Source organism: Garra rufa, chromosome 5, assembly GCF_049309525.1.
Source record: "Garra rufa chromosome 5, GarRuf1.0, whole genome shotgun sequence".
Taxonomy (NCBI): domain Eukaryota; kingdom Metazoa; phylum Chordata; class Actinopteri; order Cypriniformes; family Cyprinidae; genus Garra; species Garra rufa.
This window is the reverse complement of record NC_133365.1, coordinates 56,338,132-56,360,610: the sequence shown is the minus strand read 5'-3', so window position 1 is coordinate 56,360,610 and position 22,479 is coordinate 56,338,132. Positions and strand designations below refer to the sequence as shown.

General features: G+C 30.0%; 1 protein-coding gene across 1 annotated transcript in view; it reads left to right on the top strand.

Moving 5' to 3' along the window:
• LOC141334953 (netrin receptor DCC-like) overlaps positions 1-22,479 on the top strand; it is a 154,435-nt gene that overhangs the window by 100,098 nt on the left and 31,858 nt on the right. Inside the window, exons 16-21 of the mRNA XM_073840174.1 lie at positions 4,853-5,091; positions 8,580-8,718; positions 9,318-9,425; positions 10,829-11,023; positions 13,674-13,706; positions 19,452-19,517. Coding sequence (XP_073696275.1) covers positions 4,853-5,091; positions 8,580-8,718; positions 9,318-9,425; positions 10,829-11,023; positions 13,674-13,706; positions 19,452-19,517 — 780 coding nt within the window. The remainder of the gene's footprint in view (positions 1-4,852; positions 5,092-8,579; positions 8,719-9,317; positions 9,426-10,828; positions 11,024-13,673; positions 13,707-19,451; positions 19,518-22,479) is intronic.

Genomic DNA, 22,479 nt, shown 5'->3' with positions numbered 1-22,479 from the left:
GTAAAAATTGTCTTGTTTTCAGAAAAAATCAAGTCAAAATTAAGTGAGTTTTTACTTGGAATAAGCAATACAATCTGCCAATGGGGTAAGAAAAAAATACTTATTTTAAAAGAAAACAAGATTAGTTTTCTTACCCCATTGGCAGATTATTTAGCTTATTTCAAGTAAAAACTCACTTAATTTTGCCTTTTTTTTTAACAGGACAATAAGTTTTACTCATCTAGAAACATTTTGAAATATTTTGGCTAGAAACAAGACAAAAAAAAATCTAAGTAAGAAAAGCATTTTTTTGCTTATGGTTCATGAATTCGATCACAAACCTTCAGTCATAACTGGAGAAACATCTCAGGAGATATTCTTCAATGTTTGGACAGTATATCCTCATATTCATTTTCAGTATTTGCTGTAAAGTATTTTTCTTCAATCAGAGGAACCATTAGTGAACATATGGAAATGGGAAGAAATTGAATCACTGAATCAATGTGGTTCACTGCAAAAAAATACATTTGTCTTGTTTCCAGACAAAATATCTAAAAATTCTTAAACCATGAAGAATTTTCTAGATGAGTAAAAATTTTGTTTTCAGAAAAAAAATAGTCAAAATTAAGTTTGTTTTTGCTTGAAACAAGCCAAATAATCTGCCAATGGGGTAAGAAAAATAATCTTACCCTATTGGCAGATTATTTTGCTTGTTCTAGCCAAAAAGTCACTTAATTTTGACTTAGGGTTAGGGTTAGGGTTAGGGTTAGTTTTTTTTTTTTGAAAACAAGAAAATCATTTTTACTTAAATCCTTCTTGATTTACAATTTTTTAGATATTTTGTCTGGAAACAAGACAAAAAGTCTAAGTAAGAAAAGCATTTTTTGCATTGTATTCTCATATTCATGTTCAGTATTTGCTGTTTTTTCTTTAGTCAGAGGAAGTAATAGTGAACATATGGGAAGAAATCGAATCACTGAATCATCAGTTTGAGTTTTAAATAAGTAAATGTAACTTTGACTCTCAGAACTGAATCAAATGCACCAGCTGTGAATCATTTGAACCTTTCTAAAGGTACAGAATCACCAGCTGTGAGATGTTTACAGTTTTTATCATCAACAAACACAGCGTCTTTCGAGTTTCATTTGTAGAGAAGATGTTGTGTTTCTGCTCTGAAAGCATCTATAACAACAGCCATAATAGAAAACAAACTAAATCAAACATTTCTCACAACTTTGAGCACCATTCACTGCAAAAAAGATTTTCTTACTTAGTATTTTTGACTTGTTTTCTTTTATAAATATCTAAAAATGACTGAATCAAGATGAATTTATTTTAGAAGTAAAACAACTTAAGATATGATGTCTTGTTTCCTTAAAAAAAGTTATCAAAATTTTGTCAGTTTTTTTGCTTAAAACAATGAAAAATATTTAACAATGGGGTAAGAAAAATAATCTTAATTCAAAGGCTAAGCAAGATTTCTTTTTTCTTACTCCATTGGCAGATATTTTAGCTTGTTTTAAGCAAAAACTAACACAATTTTGGTGACATTTTTTTAGAAGACAATTTCAATATTTACAAAAGTAAATTCGTCTTGATTCAAGAATATTAAATAAAAGAAAACAAGACAAAAATACTAAGTAAGAAAATCTTTTTTTTTTGCAACTGAAACATATATAAAACTATTTTTTTAAATACAAATAAAACTGAAATGAATAAAAACTATACAGACATTTCATTTGAAAAATAATAATAATAATAATAAAATAAAGAAAAAATACAACAAAATTACTAACATTTTAATTTAATGGAACTGAACTGAACATTTCAATTCAATTAAAATTAAAATATAAACAGAAAATATAAAAATAAAAAAAAACTCAGAATAGCAAAAAAACTATAAATACAATTTATTTAAAATCTAATAAAAATGACAAAATGTGCTAAATCTTACTAAAATTAAAATGAAAACACAATGTATAAAATAAAAAAACGAATTCAGAATATTAATGAAAACTAAAACAAAAATAAATATAAGCTATATAGATATTTAAATTATTAAACAATTTTTAAAAAACTATTACTAAGTGGCAAGAACACATGACAAAAATTAAGAAGTAAAACGAGGATATTAAGTTTTGTTTTCTACAAAAAGTTGTAAACAAAACAATATAGACATTTTAAATTAAAAAAAAATCGAAAAATACTAAAATGGGGAGAAAATACAACAAAATTACTAACATTTTGACTTAATGGATTGGAATTTAATATTTCAATTAAATTCAAATACAAACAGAAAATATAAAAATAAAGACCTCATTCAAAATAATAAAAACTATATAGACAATTTATTTAAAATCTCATAAAAATGTCCAAATCTGCTACATCTTACTAAAATTAAAATGAAAACATGATGCATAAAATAAAAATGAATTCAAAATATCAATAAAAACTAAAACAAAAATAAATAAGGTATTTAGACATTTAAATGTTTAAACAATTCAAGAACACACAATAAAAATCACTAAAATTAAAAGAAAAGTGATTCAAAATAGTGTTATATTTTACTGAAATAGCAATTCCATGGATGTGGTCAGTGTGGTATTTTTATTAGACAGCATCGTTTTGTACCCTACTGATCTCTCTGAAGCTGTCTACTTAGTTCCCTCAGTAGGGTTTGAAGCAGAGCGGATGCAGATGTCAGATTCTTATTTCACCTGATGATTATTGAATGAATGACTCCCAAATAGAGATGTGTGTTTGTCTGATGATGATGATGATGATGATGATGATGATGATGATGATGATGATGATGATGATGATGATGATGATGACTAGATTGTGTGTTAGCTGTTTCTTGACTAACTGTCTTCTCTCTGTGTCTCAGGTGAGGCTGTAGATTTATCCGCTTTACTTGCTGAATCTCACGTGCGGCTCGTATTTCACTTCAGAATCAGAAGAAAAAAACAAGAAAATATATTTGGCATGAAGAAAATGCATATTAACATTTTTGTGCATATTTAAGCACATTTAACCCAGAATTCCCATTCCTCAGTATAAATTAAATTCAGTATAAATTACTTTCAGAATCAAAAGAAAAAAAAAGGAAATCTATGTAGGCTGAAGAAACTAAAGTGTATTTTAAAAACATATTTTGGTGCATATTTAAACACATTTAACCCCAAATAACCATTCCTGTATTAAATTAGTATAAAAATAAATTAATCATGAATACCTTTATATATATTTATAAATGTGCTTCTGTAATATAAATGTATATATGTTTTTATGTATTTTATATATTTATGTATTCTTTTCAAATCACAGTCAGCTGCTGAGAATTGCAATTGTGAAAATAATGGTGAAATGCCAAATCTTGACTATTTTAACCTTCATTTTCTTCATGCAGAATCAAATTTCTAATTTTCCTTTTGATTTTGTGTTGAAATATTGTTCATGTTTGCTGAGATTCACCCTGTACACTAAAAAACTGGTAACCTAGACATGGTAACAGACAAATTAACTGGTTTAATTCATCAAATTATTTATTTATTTATTTATTTGTTTGTTTGTTTACTAAATAATATATTTAGTAAATTATTTATTTACTTACATTATTAGTTATTAGTTTATTTTCAATTATTTATTATTTAGTAATTTGTTTGTTTGATTTTATTAATTTATGTAGTTCTGTTTATTTATTTATTTTTTAATTATTTTATTTATTAATTTATCTGATTTTATTTATAATAATTTAAAATATCTATTTATAATTGTATTTTTTTACTTATTTAGCTGCTTGTTTGATTTGAATTACTTTATTTGATTTATTTAGTAATTAATTAGTTCATTAATTTATTTATTTAAATCTATTTATGTAGTAATTTATTTATTTATTTAAATTCTATGTAGCTAAATCCATCTAATTCACATCAATTTTATGGCCTATGTCTGCAATTCAAATTCAAATTAAAACATAAACAGAAAATATAAAAATAAAAAACTCAAAATTATAAAAACTAAATTTACCTAAAATCTAATAAAAAATATTAAATGTGTTAAATCTTATTAAAATTAAAATTAAAACAATTTATAAAATTAAAAATATTAATAAAAACTAAAACAAAAATAAATATAAGCTATATAGACATTTTAATTTTGATTTTAATTACTTTATTTTTATTTATTTAGTAATTAATTTGTTTATGCATTTATTTATTTATTTAAATCTATTTATGTAGTCATTTATTTATTTATTTAAATTCTATGTAGCCAAATCCACCTAATTCACATCAATTTTATGGCCTATGTCTGCAATTCAAATTCAAATTAAAACATAAACAGAAAATATAAAAATAAAAAACTCAAAATAATAAAAACTAAATTTACTTAAAATCTAATAAAAAATATTAAATGTGTTAAATCTTACTAAAATGAAAATAAAAACACAATTTATAAAATAAAAATATAAAAAAATACAATAAAAATAAATAAAAAGCTATATAGACATTTTAATTTTGATTTGAATTACTTTATTTTATTTATTTTGTAATTAATTTGTTAAGTCATTTATGTATTTATTTAAATGTATTTATGTAGTAATTTATTTATTTGAATTCTATGTAGCTTAATCCACCGATTAAACAATTCATTTCTATGGCCTGTGTCTGCGGGTTACCACTTTTGACGGTGTAGTTCTTCTGACTTTCACCTTTACCTGTTTGTGTCCCTATCTTAGAGCTCAATGTTCTTCTTTGTGTCTCTTTTTCCTCTGTCACTCCATTTTCCACTCCTTTATTTCCTGGTTGATCCGTCCTGTCCGCTGTCATCTGCGATCACGTGTGATTTGCTGCATGCACATGACTCCACGCAGACCCCTCGGACCCGTCCGATGACGATCTGTTCCATCTGTTTGATAAATTCCCTACCCCCATCCCAGATACGTCCACGCCCATGATTCCTCCCGTAGGTGTGCAGGCCGTGGCGCTCACGTCCGACTCGGTGCGCGTCAGCTGGGCCGATAACTCCATTCCCAAGAACCAGAAGACTTCGGAGGTGCGCTACTACTCCGTCAAGTGGAAGACCAGCCACTCCACCAGCGGCAAATACAAGGTCAGTACCAGGGCTTCTAGTCAAATAACACAAGAATACCATGGTAAACTACTATGGGAATTAGTCAGGACCATGGTATTTACTCAGACAATACATCACTTATTTGTGTGAGATGTTCAGCTTAAATGTGCTTGATGTTCGTCATACAGATGCAGTGTTTCCTGAAGTTATTTAGGATCATTGTGCTATTGAACTTTTGTTAATAGTTTGAATAAGATTTATTTTCTATTTTCTTTTTCATCTTTGTGAAAGTTTTAGTCATTTTTTGTCATTTTTATTAGTCTGTTTTCATGTCTCTATAAAGTTGTTATTTTAGAATCACTATTGTGATATAAGAGTTTAGGTTATAGTTTGAATTATATATTTTTTATATTTCAGTTTTTTATTTCAATGTGTGTTTGTGAATATAACTGTAATTGTGATGTGTGATTTGGAGATGTGATGTGTGAGTTTAATTGTGGTCTCTGATTGTGATGTTTGTAATGTGCAAGTGCAAATGTAATTGTGATGTGATTACGATGTGATTGTAAGTGTGATTGTGAATATGAGTGTAATTGTGATGTTTGATTGTGATGTGTGATTGTAATTGTGATGTTTGATGTGATTATGACATGTAATTGTGATGTGTGGTTGTGAATATGAGTGTAATTGTGAAGTGTGATTGTGATGAGTGAATGTAATTGTGATTGTAATTGTGATGTGTGATGAGTGCATGTAATTGATGTGTGATTTGTGATTTTGATGTGATGTGAGTTTAATTGTGATCTCTGATTGTAATGTGCAAGTGTAATTGTGATGTGTGATTGTGATGTGTGATTGTGATGTGATTATGATGTGATTGTAAGTGTGATGTGTGGTTGTAAATATGAGTGTAACTGATGTGTGATGTGATTGTGATGCGTGATTGTAATTCTAATGTGTCATTGTGATGTGATTGTGATGTGTGATTGTAATTGTGATTTTTGATTGTGATGTGTGATGTGATTGATGTGGTTGTAATTGTGATGTGTGATTGTGATGAGTGAATGTAATTGTGATTTTGATATGTGATGTGCAATTGCGATTGTAATTGTGATGTGTGATGTGTGATGTGATTGATGTGGTTGTAATTGTGATGTGTGTGTGTGTGATGTGATTGATGTGGTTGTAATTGTGATGTGTGTGTGGTTGTGAATATAAGTATAATTGTGATGTGATTGTGATGTGTGATTGTAATTGTGATTTTTGATTGTGATGTGTGATGTGATTGATGTGGTTGTAATTGTGATGTATGTGTGGTTGTGAATATAAGTATAATTGTGATGTGATTGTGATGTGTGATGTGATTGATGTGGTTGTAATTGTGATGTGTGTGTGGTTGTGAATATAAGTATAATTGTGATGTGATTGTGATGTGTGATTGTAATTGTGATTTTTGATTGTGATGTGTGATGTGATTGATGTGGTTGTAATTGTGATGTATGTGTGGTTGTGAATATAAGTATAATTGTGATGTGGTTGTGATGTGTGATGTGATTGATGTGGTTGTAATTGTGATGTGTGATTGTGATGAGTGAATGTAATTGTGATTTTGATATGTGATGTGCAATTGCGATTGTAATTGTGATGTGTGATGTGATTGATGTGGTTGTAATTGTGATGTATGTGTGGTTGTGAATATAAGTATAATTGTGATGTGGTTGTGATGTGTGATTGTAATTGTGATTTTTGATTGTGATGTGTGATGTGATTGATGTGGTTGTAATTGTGATGTGTGATTGTGATGAGTGAATGTAATTGTGATTTTGATATGTGATGTGCAATTGCGATTGTAATTGTGATGTGTGATGTGTGATGTGATTGATGTGGTTGTAATTGTGATGTATGTGTGGTTGTGAATATAAGTATAATTGTGATGTGGTTGTGATGTGTGATTGTAATTGTGATTTTTGATTGTGATGTGTGATGTGATTGATGTGGTTGTAATTGTGATGTGTGATTGTGATGAGTGAATGTAATTGTGATTTTGATATGTGATGTGCAATTGCGATTGTAATTGTGATGTGTGATTGTGATGTGATTGATGTGGTTGTAATTGTGATGTGTGTGTGTGGTTGTGAATATAAGTATAATTGTGATGTGATTGTGATGTGTGATTGTAATTGTGATTTTTGATTGTGATGTGTGATGTGATTGATGTGGTTGTAATTGTGATGTGTGTGTGGTTGTGAATATAAGTATAATTGTGATGTGATTGTGATGTGTGATTGTAATTGTGATTTTTGATTGTGATGTGTGATGTGATTGATGTGGTTGTAATTGTGATGTGTGATTGTGATGTGATTGATGTGGTTGTAATTGTGATGTGTGTGTGGTTGTGAATATAAGTATAATTGTGATGTGATGTGATTGATGTGGTTGTAATTGTGATGTATGTGTGGTTGTGAATATAAGTATAATTGTGATGTGGTTGTGATGTGATTATGACATCTAATTGTAATTGTGATTTGTGATTTTGAGATGTGATATGAGTTTAATTGTGATCTCTGATTGTGATGTTTGTAATGTGCGAGTGTGATTGTGATGAGTGAATGTAATTGTGATTTTGATATGTGATGTGTAATTGTGATGTGTGATTGGTGTGATGTGATTGCAATTGTAATGTGATTATGTGTGATTGTAATTGTGATGTGTAATTGTGATGTGATTGATGTGGTTGTAATTGTGATGTGTAATTGTGATGAGTGAGTGTAATTGTGATTTTGATATGTGATGTGTAATTGTGATGTGTGATTGGTGTGATGTGATTGCAATTGTAATGTGATTATGTGTGATTGTAATTGTGATGTGTAATTGTGATGTGATTGATGTGGTTGTAATTGTGATGTGTGATTGTGATGAGTGAGTGTAATTGTGATTGTAATTGTGATGTGATTATGTGTGATTGTAATTGTGATCTATGATGTGTGGTTGTGAATATGAGTGTAACTGATGTGTGCGATGATATTGTGATTGTAATTGTGATGTTTGATTGTGATATGTGTGGCTGTGAATATGAGTGTGATGTGTGGTTGTAATTGTGAAGTGTGATTTTGATATGTGACGTTTGGTTGTGAATATGAGTGTAATTGTGAAGTATGTTTGTGATTTTGATGTGTGATGAATGTTTGTAATGTGTGGTGTGAGATTGTGATGTGTGATAATTGTGATGTTAAATTGTGATTGTGATATGTGATGAGTGATTGTGATGTGTGGTGTGAGATTGTGATTTTGAGAAGTGATTGTGATGTGATTTTGATTAATTGTTGTAATTGATGTTTGGTGTGATGTGTTGTAAATATGAGTGTAATTGTAATGTGTGATTATGATTTTTGTGATGTGTGGTGTGATGATTGTGATGTTAAATTGTGATTGTGAGTAAGTGTGATTTGTGGTTGATTGTGGTTGTGATTGATGTGTTGTTGTGAATATAAGTGTGATGTATGATTGTAATTGTGATCGTGTTTCAGTCGGCTGATACTACAGCTCTCAGTCACACCGTCACGGGTCTGAAGCCCAACACCATGTACGAGTTCTCAGTCATGGTGACCAAAGGACGCAAGTCCAGCACGTGGAGTATGACGGCACACGCCACCACCTATGAAGCAGGTACAAACACACAGGCCTTCTTGTCCTTCTTATGAACAATGAACTATTTTAACCATAGATAACTGTCATGGTATATCCAGAGCTTCCCAAACTGGAGTGGTGAACAGTTAATAATTCCCTCAATCATATAAATAAACAAATAGATTTAAAATCGTATTTATTTACTTCCATGTCATGGGGCCGTTAATGTAAATGTGTTGTTAAATGATTGAAACATTCACTTTAAGGTCAAAGAGGTTTGACTGACAAAAAGTTGGGAATGTTATTACTCAGTTTTTGTATATAATTACTTGATAAAAATCCTGTGGTTCATGTCGGCTCTCATCCACCCACCTGAACATGTACAGAGACAGCGTGTGTAGAAGTGCCTTTACTCCAGAAATAGACACATTTATCACTGTCTTCACTACAGTTCGTTTAGACATGAAACATCACGAGCATGGGTCTCGGGTTAATGAAGATGTTTAATTAGTTTCTGTGTAGTGCTGGAATTAAAGCTAGTCTCTTAAAGAACTGCTCATCGTCTCTGAGTGAAGAATAATACACTCACAGGATTCTAATGTGAAAGGCTGACAACGCTCTCTATTTTTATTGGTCAGCACCGAGCTCCGCCCCTAAGGACCTGACTGTGATTGGCCGAGAGGGACGTCCACGAGCCATTCTGATTAGCTGGCAACCGCCGCTGGAGGCCAACGGACGAATCACAGGTGATGCTCAAACACACTTATCTTCATCCAAATAATAATAATCAACTAAACTGTGATCAGGACACAAATAATCCCATGCAGCAAAAATGCAGATTTTCAAATATTTATATTAAAAATGTTTAGCTAAATATATGTTATAAACAGTTATGATATTAAAATACATTTAGTTTCAACCTGCATATATGTTTTAATATGTATTTCATGAGAAAGAAAATACTTTTCCAATCTTGTATTGACCTACATTTGGGATAAATGCAAATGTGGAAAGTGACATTAGTAGAAGTTTTCTTGTTGCATCTGAAAATTATTGTTTGTTAAGTGTTTTAATGAAATTATACTTCCTAAAGGTTCAGCAATGAATAGAACATTTTTAAAAATGTATTATAACTGTGGTTACAATTATTAACGAGATCAAAATGAGGTGCATTACGAGGCATAATTAATGCATTAAAATTCTTTAATAATGCATTATATGCAAAGGCTTAAAGTAAAAGTGTTTGCCAGTGTTATTCTTAACTAAAACTATGACTCAATTAAAAAAAAAATGTGTTAATTGAAGCAAAGCTAAAATAAAATATAAATATTAGTTTAATATAATTGAATATAAAATAATTAAATTATTTAATATAATGTAACTGTAGAAGTTCAAGAAGATCATCATTAAAAAAAACTTTTATAATGCATTACATTTAAAGTCTTCAAGTAAAGTGACATATTGGAATGTAGTTTAGTTAAAAATAGACAAAAATATATATGTTTTTTCCCTATTTAGTACATTTTTTGCCATATGGCGACTAAAAGAGTTAAATGCATTAGTGGAAGTTGTTGCATCAAAAAAGATTGTTAAGTGTTTAATGCAATTAAACTTTCTAAAGGTGCAGCAATCAATAGATAATGATTAAAATGTATTATAACTGTGGTTACAATTATTCATGAGATCAAAATGAGGTGCATTGTGAGGCATAATTAATGCATTAAATTTTTTTAATAATGCATTTTATGCAAAGGCTGATTGGTAGAACATATATTTAGCAAGTTACTTTTTAGCCATAAGGTGTCTAAAAGAGTTCAGATGCAGTGAGGGTCAGACTGTTAATTTAAGTGATTAAAACACACTCAATGTCACACAAGGACGTTTGATGTGTCTCAGCACAAACGTGATGCTTCTCTTGACCTTCATCAGTGCGTGTGTCTGCAGAGAGTTTGATAAGCAGCAGAAAAAGGGAAGCTAATTCTCTCTCAAACACACTCACACTCACATTAACAGGCTGTTGAGGATTGGTCTGGCATTTGAAAGCTCTGGTGTGTCTTTATCTGGCGTTCATTACCCTCACCAGAGACTTGATCTTTGACCCGGAGTCAGCGGCGCACTAACCCCGTTTAACCCTGTTCATCTGTGTCAGGTTTTATCCTGTACTACACGCTGGACAAGAACATGCCCATCGACGACTGGGTGATGGAGCCCATCGGCGGAGACCGGCTCACGCATCAGGTCATGGACCTCAACCTGGACACCGTCTACTACTTCCGCATCCAGGCCAAGAACGCCAAAGGAGTGGGGCCGCTGTCGGAGCCGGTGCAGTACAGGACGGCCAAATGTGAGCCGCTGCACCTCAAATATTCATCTGTGCTTCATTAATGCACGCTAAAGACTCACAATGCATCCTGGGAAAGATGCGCCGTATATGTGGACCACAAAACCAGTCATAACGGTCAAATAAATCAGCTTTCCATTGATGTATGGTTTGTTAGAATAGGACAATATTTGGCTGAGATACAACTATTTGAAAATCTGAGGGTGCAAAAAAATCTAAATGCTGAGAAAATCACCTTTAAAGTTGTCCAATATTCATTCTTAGCAATGCATATTACTAATCAGAAATTAAGTTTTGATATATTTATGGTAGGACATTTACTAAATGTATTCATGGAACATGATCTTAATATCCTAATGATTTTTGGCATAAAAGAAAAATCGATCATTTTGACCCATGCAGTTATTTTTGGCTTAAGACTTGCTACTTTGCTGCTTTAGACTGGTTTTGTGCTCCAGGGTCACATTTATACAAAATACAAATAATGATAGCTGAGATGCAAACTATTTTATTTACTTATTTTGCACAATATTTCCACATCTGTGTTAAAAGCTCAAACTGAACTAAATAAAAATAAATTACACTCAAATAGTAATGGAAAAAATGCAACAGCCAATGGAAATGAATTTAAGATGAAGCAAATTATAACTGAAAATTAATAAAAAGCTAAAAAAATAAACTAAAGTAAAACAAATTAAACCTCAATAAAAATATTTAAAAACAACAAAAACTAAATTTTAAAAAGGGCAAAAGCACATAGCAAAAATAACAAACTGATATTGAAAGGAAAACCGAAAATATAAAAATAAAACATAATTAAAATAAAATAAAAATATTAGATGAAAAGCTTCAACAAAAAGAAAATTAAAAACCTTAAAATTAAAAAGTGGCATAAAAGAAAAATCGATCATTTTGACCCATGCAATTATTTTTGGCTTAAGACTTGCTACTTTGCTGCTTTAGACTGGTTTTATGCTCCAGGGTCACATTTATACAAAATACAAATAATGATAGCTGAGATGCAAACTATTTTATTTACTATTTTATTTACTTATTTATATATGAAGTGCTGGTGTCCTTTTATTGCTCTGTGTCCTTCAGGACATTCATTAATGTCATTAGATGGTTTTAGATGGTTTATTTTTATGCTGAGTCATCATTATGCAAACTATTTTATTTACTTATTTTGCACAATATTTCCACATCTGAGTTAAAAGCTCAGACTGATTATAAAAATTATAACTGAAAATTAATAAAACGCTAAAAAATAAACTCAAATAAAACAAATTAAACCTAAATAAAAATATTTAAAAGCAACAAAAACTAAATTTTAAAAAGGGCAAAAGCACATAGCAAAAATAACAAACTGATATTGAAAGGAAAACCGAAAATGTAAAAATAAATATAATTAAAATAAAATAAAAATATTAGATGAAAAGTTTTAACAAAAAGAAAATTAAAAACTGAAAAATTAATAAAAACTAAAATAAAAATAACCTAAATAGTGATATTTAAAAGAACAAATACTAATGCAAATGACAAAAAAAAATTAATTAAATGTATTTAATATATAAAAATTTAACGTAATTTAAAATAAAATCTAAAATAAATATTAGATGGAAAGCTTCAATTAAAATAAAATGAGAAATGTTGTAAAAGTTTAAATATAATATAATATAATCTAATATAAATTTACTAAAAAATGAACTCAAATTAAATGTGGAATGTGAAAATATATATTAAAAAAAAGCTCATTCCAAATTAAAACTCCAACTAGAGGAAAATTTGAAATGTTTCCTTGGCATCTAATGGAAATCATTTTAATTTGAAGCACTAAAATTAATCAAAAATTAATCATTTGAAAAAAAAAATTAAGAAATGGAAATACATTTGTAAATATAATAAAAAATAACCTAAATAGTAATATTTAAAAAGAGCAAAAACTAATAAAAATGACAAAAGAAAAAAAATCAAAATTACTAAAAAAAAATGTAACTAAACTTAGTGAAAATATAAAAATAAAAGCTCATTTAAAACAGTAATAAAAACTATAATAGTACATAAACAATACTAAACACAAACAGTCCTTTCTTTATGCCTTGTTAAGGCAGTTGGTAGATTTCTGTTTAACAAATATCGAAATATCATCTCAAAACGGCTAAATATCATCAGTTAATGAGGCTGATTATTAATAACAGCAGCGAAAGCATAAAATCCCTCTTGACTGTGGTATCGTATGTTTATTGATGGAGCTTCATAATACACATCTTTGCATTGGTCCATTAGTACGATCTTGCGTTTGGCACTAATTGTGACGGGTTTGTTGGTGTGAAGGGTCAGCGGACGGAAGCGTGGTAAATCTTCATCATTACAGGTGTTTGAGGGTCTCGCACACGTTTGACCTTTGACCCCTGCGGGAGCAAGATGTACACACACATCCACAACCAGCTGAACCTCTCTGTGCTTTTCTCATTCATAAACTCAATTTTATATGATTCCTGTGAGATATGAAGATATGAAGTGCTGCTGTCCTTTTATTGCTCTGTGTCCTTCAGGACATCCATTAATGTCATTAGATGGTTTTAGATGGTTTATGTTTATGCTGAGTCATCATTAATATCTTACTAAGTATGCGTCTCTCGCTTTCTTACAGTTGAGCATCCGGACAAGATGGCCAATGATCAAGGTGAGCGGAACAAACACAAGACACTCACCACATAATGTTATGGAAATGTTGCACTCAATTGCAAAAAGCATGGGCAAAATTGAGACAATTTGAAGCATTTTCACTAAATATCTCAGACTTTGGACTGCACTTTATATGCACTGCTGCTTAAAAGTTTGTGGATCTTTTAATGTTTTTTTTAAGTCTCTTTTCAAAAATACATAAAGTAATATTAGGAAATATTATTCCAGTTCAAAATAACAGTTTTTTATTTTAATATACTGTAAAATATAATTTATTTCTGTGATGCAAAGCTGAATTTTCATCAGCCATTACTCTAGTTTTCAGTGTTGCATGATCCTTCAGAAATCTTTCTAATGTGCTGATTTAATACTTTTATTATCAATGTTGGAAACAGTTGTGCTGCTTAATATTTTGTGGATCCTGTGATACTTTTTTCAGAATTTTTTGATGAATAAAAAGTTAAAAAGAACAGCATTTATTCAAAATAGAAATCTTTTCTAACAATATAGGCCTTTGCTATCACTTTTTATCAATTTAACACATCCTTGCTGAATAAAAGTAACAGAGAGTGAAAGAAAAAAATGACTGACCCCAAACTTTGAACGAGGTTTCTATTTTAAATAAATGCGGTTCTTTTTTATTTTTTTTATTCTTCAAAGAACCCTGAAAAAAAGTATCACAGGTTCCAAAACATAAAAAATGAAGCAGCACAACTGTTTGGTCATGTGGCTGAAGGAATAATGCGACTAAATCGGATAAATTATAGATTATATTTTAAAGTGTATTAAAATAGAAAAACACTATTTTAAGTTGCATTAACATTTCCAAATTTTTCATTTTTTCTGTATTTTTAATCTTAAAGACAATCTTAAATTTTTAATCTTTAATCGGCAGTGTATACACAAATTTTGACACAGTTTGGTTAATTTGTTTTCTTAATTTGGTTCTCATGATCTTAAAATCATTAAATGATATAATAACCCAGATGCATTCCCTGGACAAATATATACTGTTTTCAGGAGTGAATGGGTGCCGTCAGAATGAGAGTCCAAACAGCTGATAAAAACATCACAATAATTCACTCCAGTCCATCAGTTCACATCTTGACAAGACACAAGCTCAAACAAATCCAGCATTAAGACGTTTTATACTAGTGAATTATTGTGGATTACTGTGATGTTTTTTACACTGCAAAAAATGCTTTTCTTACTTAGATTTTTTGTCTTGTTTCCAGCCAAAATATCTAAAAATTCTTGAATCAGGAAGGATTTTCTACACAAGTAAAAATTATTGTCTTGTTTTTAGTAAAAACAAGTCGAAATTAGGTGAGTTTTTGCTTAGAACAAGCAAAATAATCTGCCAATGGGGTAAGAAAAATAATCTAGTTGTCTGCTTGAAATAAGATTTTTTTTCTTACCCCACTGGCAGATTATTTTGCTTGTTCTAAGCAAAAACTCACTTAATTTTGACTTGTTTTTACTAAAAACAAGACAATAATTTTTACTTGTCTGGAAAATCCTTCCTGATTCAAGAATTTGTAGAAATTTTGGCTGGAAACAAGACAAAAAATCTAAGTAAGAAAAGCATTTTTTGCAGTGTATCAGCTGTTTGTTCTGACGGCACCCATTCACTCCAGAGGATCCATTGGTGAGACAGTGATGGAATCACACATTTATACAAACCTGTTCTTATGATGAGCAAACCTGTGTGTGTGTGAGAGAGAGAGAGACACAAAGAGCAGGAATAATTGCTTTCTCACCAAACTCCCAGCTCTAATCTCCATCTCTGCTCCTCTTTTAAACACATTCCCCTTTACAAACGGTCTTCGGAGCGTCTCGTGTCTCGTCCGCCACTGGTAATTCTCCCGTCTGAATGGACTGAATTGTAATGGGGTTTGTTAAGAGTCCTTTGAGTGCTGTGTTGTGGTTAGGAATAGCTGGCAGACAGATTTCAAGCAGACAACTTGATTATTTTTCTCACCCCATTGGCAGATTATTTTGCTTGTTTCAAGCTAAAATGCAGCTAATTTTGACCTGTTTTTACTCGTCTAGAAAATCCTTCCTGATTCAAGAATTTTTAGATATTTTGGCTGGAAACAAGACAAGAAATCTAAGTAAGAAAAGCATTTTTTTGCAGTGTAGGACCCTGTTATTGCACTGCAAAAAATGCTTTTCTTACTTAGATTTCTTGTCTTGTTTCCAGCCAAAATATCTAAAAATTCTTGAATCAGGAAGGACGAGTAAAAATTATTTTCTCATTTTCAGAAAAAACAAGTCAAAATTAAGTTTTTGCTTAGAACAAGCCAAATAATCTGCTAATGGGGTAAGAAAAAAAATCGAATTTTAAACAGAAAGCAAGATTTTTTTTTCTCACCCCATTGGCAGATTATTTTGCTTGTTTCAAGCTAAAATGCAGCTAATTTTGACTTGTTTTTACTCGTCTAGAAAATCCTTCCTGATTCAAGAATTTTTAGATATTTTGGCTGGAAACAAGACAAGAAATCTATGTAAGAAAAGCATTTTTTGCAGTGTGTAAAAGCTGCGCTGCAAAAAAAAAATGCTTTTCTTACTTAGATTTTTTTTGTCTTGTTTCCAGCCAAAATATCTAAAAATTCTTAGATTCTAGATGAGTAAAACTTATTTTCATGTTTTCAGAAAAACAATTCAAAATTGCTGCATTTTAGCTTGAAACAAGCAAAATAATCTGCCAATGGGGTAAGAAAAATAATCTTGTTTTCTGTTTAAAATTAGATTATTTTGCTTGCTCTAAGCAAAAACTCACTTAAAGAAAATAATTTTTTGCAGTGTGTGATAAATTATGAAATGTGTTCGTTTCACATTCTTATTTTTAAAATTATTAAAAATGTATAAAAATTTTGTTAAACTATTCAAACAGAATCCATAATCCAAAATAATTAAAGAAAATTTTGGCGAAAAAAAAAAACATAATTTGAGCAAAAAATAAACTAAATTGGAAATAAATTCTTAAATTATTTGTTTCGTGATTTCGATTAACTAGCTTTTTGATCATACTAAAACAGAATTTGGCAAAAATAAAAAACTTGGGAAGAATAAAAAATAATTTGAGGTGGTTTAGTTAATGTTTTGTTAAATTTGAAATAAATTGTTGTAATTTCGCATTTTTATTTTTTTAATTATTACACATTTATTAAAATTTAGTTAAATAAATAGAATCCAGAAAAATTAATAAAGAAAACGCTGAATTTGGGAAAAAAATAAAACATAATTTGAGCAAAAAAATAGAAAAAATCTTGTTAAATTATTTGTTTCATGATTTCAATTAATTAGCTTTTTGACCATACTCAAACAGAATCTGGAAAAATTAATTTGTCTTACATTTGGAATAAATTGTTAAATAGTCTGCTTCATGATTTCAATCAATTGCATAGCAAAAAATTATTTTCTAAGTATTTTTGTCTTGTTTTCTAGTACAAATATCTACACATTCTTGAATCAAGATGCATTTACTTGACAAGTAAAATCATTTAAGATATTAAGTCTTGTTTTAAAAAAAAAAATTGTGTTAGTTTTGCTTAAAACAAGCTAAAATATCTGCCAGTGGGGTAAGAAAAATAATCTTCATTCAAAGGCTAAACAAGATTTACTTTCTTGCCGCATTGGCAGATATTTTAGCATTTTTAAGCAAAAACTAACACAATTTTAATAACTTTTTTGATAATATCTTAAGTCGTTTTACTTCTAAAGTAAATTCATCTTGATTCATCTTGATTGATATTTATAGTAGAAAACAAGACAAAAATACCAAGTAAGAAATTATTTTAGCAGTGGAGACATGCTTTTGGATAAAATGACACAGAATCCAGAAAAATGAAAACAGCAGGAAACTTGTGTTTATGAGCTCCAGACAGAAAGAACAGCGTTTGTGATCTTCATCTCATCAGGACTTGACAGATGCCAGAGTTTGTCTGAGACAATAAAAACAGAAGACAACATTTCACTTTACTCTGAAACTAAACTGGCTTCATTTAGATGTGAACAGTGCAGTGCACTTTAGTGTTTCTCCTCGACACACAGTTAATTAGTCCAAATGAAGGAGATAAATCACAGTAAACATGGTCAGGGCCGTGAGACTGATGTTTGTCGGGTTCCTCGGGTCCTGCTCCACTTACAGCAGAGTCTGAAGATCATCAACACTGAAAACAAACTCCAAACGCTTCAGATTCTCCTCCAGAGCCTCGTCCTCCGTTATTACTCTGAGACCCGGCTCACCTTCACTGGGAACGAATGCAGCGCTCAGACACACTTTATAACCGTCCTCAGATCGTCCTCCGCATGTTGGGGACCTAATTAAGTGGTCTTGAGAAAGCCAGCTCACTGAAATACTATTTAAACTCAGTTATTCTTCTTCTTCTGAGACATTTCTGACTGCTGCTCCTCCTAATTATTTTGCGGTGAAAATGGCGCTACACTGCAAAAATGCTCTACTTAGATTTTTTTGTCTTGTTTCCAGCCAAAATATCTAAAACTCCTTCAATCAAGAAGGATTTTCTAGACGAGTAAAAATGATTTCCTTGTTTTTAGAAAAAGAGTTTTTGCTTAGAACAAGCTCAAATATCTGCCAATGGGGCAAGAGAAAAAAAATCTTGTTTAGCCTTTGAATTAAGATTATTTTTCTTACTCCATTGGCAGATATTTGAGCTTGTTTTAAGCAAAAACTAACATTTTCATAGCTTTTCTTTAGAAAACAAGACTTGATATCTGATATCAAAAAAGATTTTGCTTGTTAAGTAAATGCATCTTGATTCAATAACTTTTGTGATTTTTATACTAGAAAACAAGACAATAATAGATAAGAAAATCAATTTCTTTGCAGCGAAAATGGCGCTATACTGCAAAAAATGCTTTTCTTACTTAGATTTGTTGTCTTGTTTCCAGCCAAAATATCTAAAACTCCTTCAATCAAAAAAGATTGTCTAGCTGAGTAAAAATTATTGTATTATTTTCAGAAAATAAAGTTTAAATAGAGTTTTTGCTTAGAAACCAGCAAAATAATCTGCCAATGGGGTAAAAAATGTTTAATTTCAAACAGAAAACGAGATTATTTTTTTACCCCATTGGCAGATTATTTAGCTTGTTTCAAGCAAAAACACACTTAATTTTGACTTGTATTTCTGAAAATAATACAATAATTTTTGTGATTTTTATACTAGAAAACAAGACAATAATACGTAAGAAAATCAATTTCTTTGCAGTGAAAATGGCGCTATGCTGCAAAAAATGCTTTTCTTACTTAGATTTTTTGTCTTGTTTCCAGACGAAATATCTAAAAATTCTTTAAATTAAAAATTCTTTTCTAGACCAGTAAAAATTATTGTATTATTTTCAGAAAATAAAGTTTAAATAGAGTTTTTGCTTGGAAACCAGCAAAATAATCTGCCAATGTGGTAAAAAAAAATAATCTCATTTTCTGTTTGAAATAAAAACATTTTTTACCCCATTGGCAGATTATTTTGCTGGTTTCTAAGCAAAAACTCTATTTAAACTTTATTTTCTGAAAATAATACAATAATTTTTACTGGTCTAGAAAAGAATTTTTAATTTAAAGAATTTTTAGATATTTCGGCTGGAAACAAGATAAAAAATCTAAGTAAGAAAAGTATTTTTTGCAGTTTGGGACCTATTGGTGTACCTTTTTTGAAAAGTTTTTGTACCTTTTTTCTGTGCGTGTCTCGTTCTGATCTCAGTGTTTCTCTGTTCTCAGGCCGTCACGGAGACAGCGCTTACTGGCCTTCTGACAATAACCCCATTGACATGAGCAGCCTGAACGGTGAGACGCTTACACCTCCGAGTCAGAAAGATTTTTAACTGTTTCTAATGCATTTATTCAATAAGGAGGCATGAAATTGATCAAAAGTGACAGTAAAGACATTTATAATGTTACTGAAGATTTCTATTTCAAGTAAATGCTGTTCTTTTAAACTCTCCATTCATCTGTGAATCCTGATAAATATTGCAAATATTGCAGCACAAGTGTTTTCAACATTGATAATAATTAGAAATGTTTCTTGAGCAACACTGATTTCTGACGGATCATGTGACACTGAAGACTGAAATAATGATGCTGAAAATTCAGGTTTGCATCACAGAAATAAATTACAGTTTAACAGATATTCACATAGAAAACAGTAATAATTTTTCACATTTTTACTGTATTTTTAATGAAATAAATTTTAACGAAACTTTAATTTATACTCAAACTTTTGATAATGTAAATGTAGAAAATATTCAAACGTGTGTTTAAAAAAAATAAACAAAGAAATGTTTATAAAGACATTAATATACACACTGCCAAAAATAAATAAATACATATTTTCTCACGTAATATTTCTGACTTGTTTTCCAGTACAAATATCAATCTTGTCTAAGCAAAATAATAAACAAAATTTTGATATTTCACTGCAAAAATGGATTTTCTTACTTAGTATTTTGTCTTGTTTTCTAGTATAAATATCTAAACATTTTTGAATCAAGATGCATTTACTTAACAGATAAAATCATGTAAGATATTAAGTCTTGTTTTCTAAAAATAAAAAAATAAAAAGTCTAAATGATGTTAGTTTTTGCTTAAATGGGGTAAAAAAAAAAATCTTAATTCAAAAGCTAAACAATTTTTTTTCTTGCCCCGTTGGCAGATATTTTTTGCATGTTTCAAACAAAAACGAACAAAATTATGATACATTTTTAGAAAACAAGACGTAATATCTTAAGTCGTTTTACTTGTATAGAAAATTCATCTTGATTTAGTAATTTTTAGATATTTATAATAGAAAACAAGACAAAAATAAGTAAGAAAATCTCTCTCTCTCTCTCTCTCTCTCTCTCTCTCTCTCTCTCTCTCTCTCTCTCTCTCTCTCTATATATATATATATATATATATATATATATATATATATATTAAGTCATCAATGTATCTTGATTCAAGACTGTTTAGACATTTATAATGAAAAACAGAGTATGAATATAATTTTAGCAGTGCAAAGTATAAATATTAAACATGAGGGCACGTGTATGTGTGTGTGACCAAAGCGCTGTAGAATATTAATTTATGTATCCAGTAAAGCGTAAAATAAACAGTGAAATAATTACCCTTTTAGCAGTCATAATCACAGAAAACTCATATTAATTCCTCGTTTGAATTCTAAAGCTCAGCCGCCTGTGGACTGATTATAGTTGGCAAGCAGCGTGATGATTAGAGATCATCTATAAACCAGATCATTTCAGACATGTAGAGGTCAGCAATTATCATCCGCTGGTCTTTTAAAGAAACAGTTCATCCAAAAATGAGAATTCTGTCTGTGTGAGTTTCTCGCAGCTGTTTACACTGCAAAAAATGCTTTTCTTACTTAGATTTTTTTTGTCTTGTTTCAAGCAAACTATCTAAAAATTCTTAAATCAGGAAGGATTTTCTAGACGAGTTTTCAGAAAAAACAAGTCAAAATTAAGTGTGTTTTTGCTTGAAACAAGCAAAATAATCTGCCAATGGGGTAAGAAAAATAATCTTGTATTCTCTTATCTGAAATAAGATATTTCTCTCACCCCATTGGCAGATTATTCCTATTGTTCTAAGCAAAAACTCGCTTCGTTTTGACTTGTTTTTTTTTTTTTTTTTGAAAACTCGTCTAGAAAATCCTTCCTGATTTAAGAATTTTCAGTTGTTGTTTTTTTTTCTGAGAACAAGACAATAATTTTTACTCACCTAGAAATTCCTTCTTGATTTAAGAATTTTTAAATATTTTGGCTGGAAACAAGCATTTTTTTGCACCAAAAGAAGATATTCTGAGGAATGTGGGAGTGCACTGCAAAAAAAATGCGTTTCCAGCTTAGATTTTTTTAGAAAAAACAAGTCAAAAGTTTTTGCTTAGAACAAACAATCTGCCAATGCTTATTTCAAACAGAAAACAAGATTATTTTTCCCACCCCATTGGCAGATTATTTTGCTTGTTTCAAGCAAAAATGCACTTAATTTAGACTTTTCTTTCTGAAAACGAGACAATAATTTTTACTCATCTAGAAAATCCTTCTTGATTTAAGAATTTTTAAATATTTTGGCTGGAAACAAGCATTTTTTTGCACCAAAAGAAGATATTCTGAGGAATGTGGGAGTGCACTGCAAAAAAATGCGTTTCCAGCTTAGATTTTTTTAGAAAAAACAAGTCAAAAGTTTTTGCTTAGAACAAACAATCTGCCAATGCTTATTTCAAACAGAAAACAAGATTATTTTTCCCACCCCATTGGCGGATTATTTTGCTTGTTTCAAGCAAAAATGCACTTAATTTAGACTTTTCTTTCTGAAAACAAGACAATAATTTTTCCTCATCTAGAAAATCCTTCTTGATTTAAGAATTTTTAAATATTTTGGCTGGAAACTAAAAAAATCTAAGCTAGAAAGCATTTTTTGCAGTGTGCGAGTCATTGATGACGGAGTTTTCATTTTTGGGTGAACTGTTGCTTTAAATGATGGCAAATGATGTGGATGAAGCAGGACTGGTTTAATCAAAATATCTCATTTATCTGAAGATAATAATAATAATAATCTTAATTCAAAGACTAAACAAGATTTTTTTGTTTTCAAGCAAAAACTAACACAATTTTCAATAAAAAATTAATGCTAAAAACATGCTAGCAACTCGCTAATAATGCTAGAAACTTGCTAATCATGCTAGAAACATGCTAGCAACTTGCTAGTCAGGCTTGAAACATGTTAGAAACATGCTAGCAACTTCTTAATC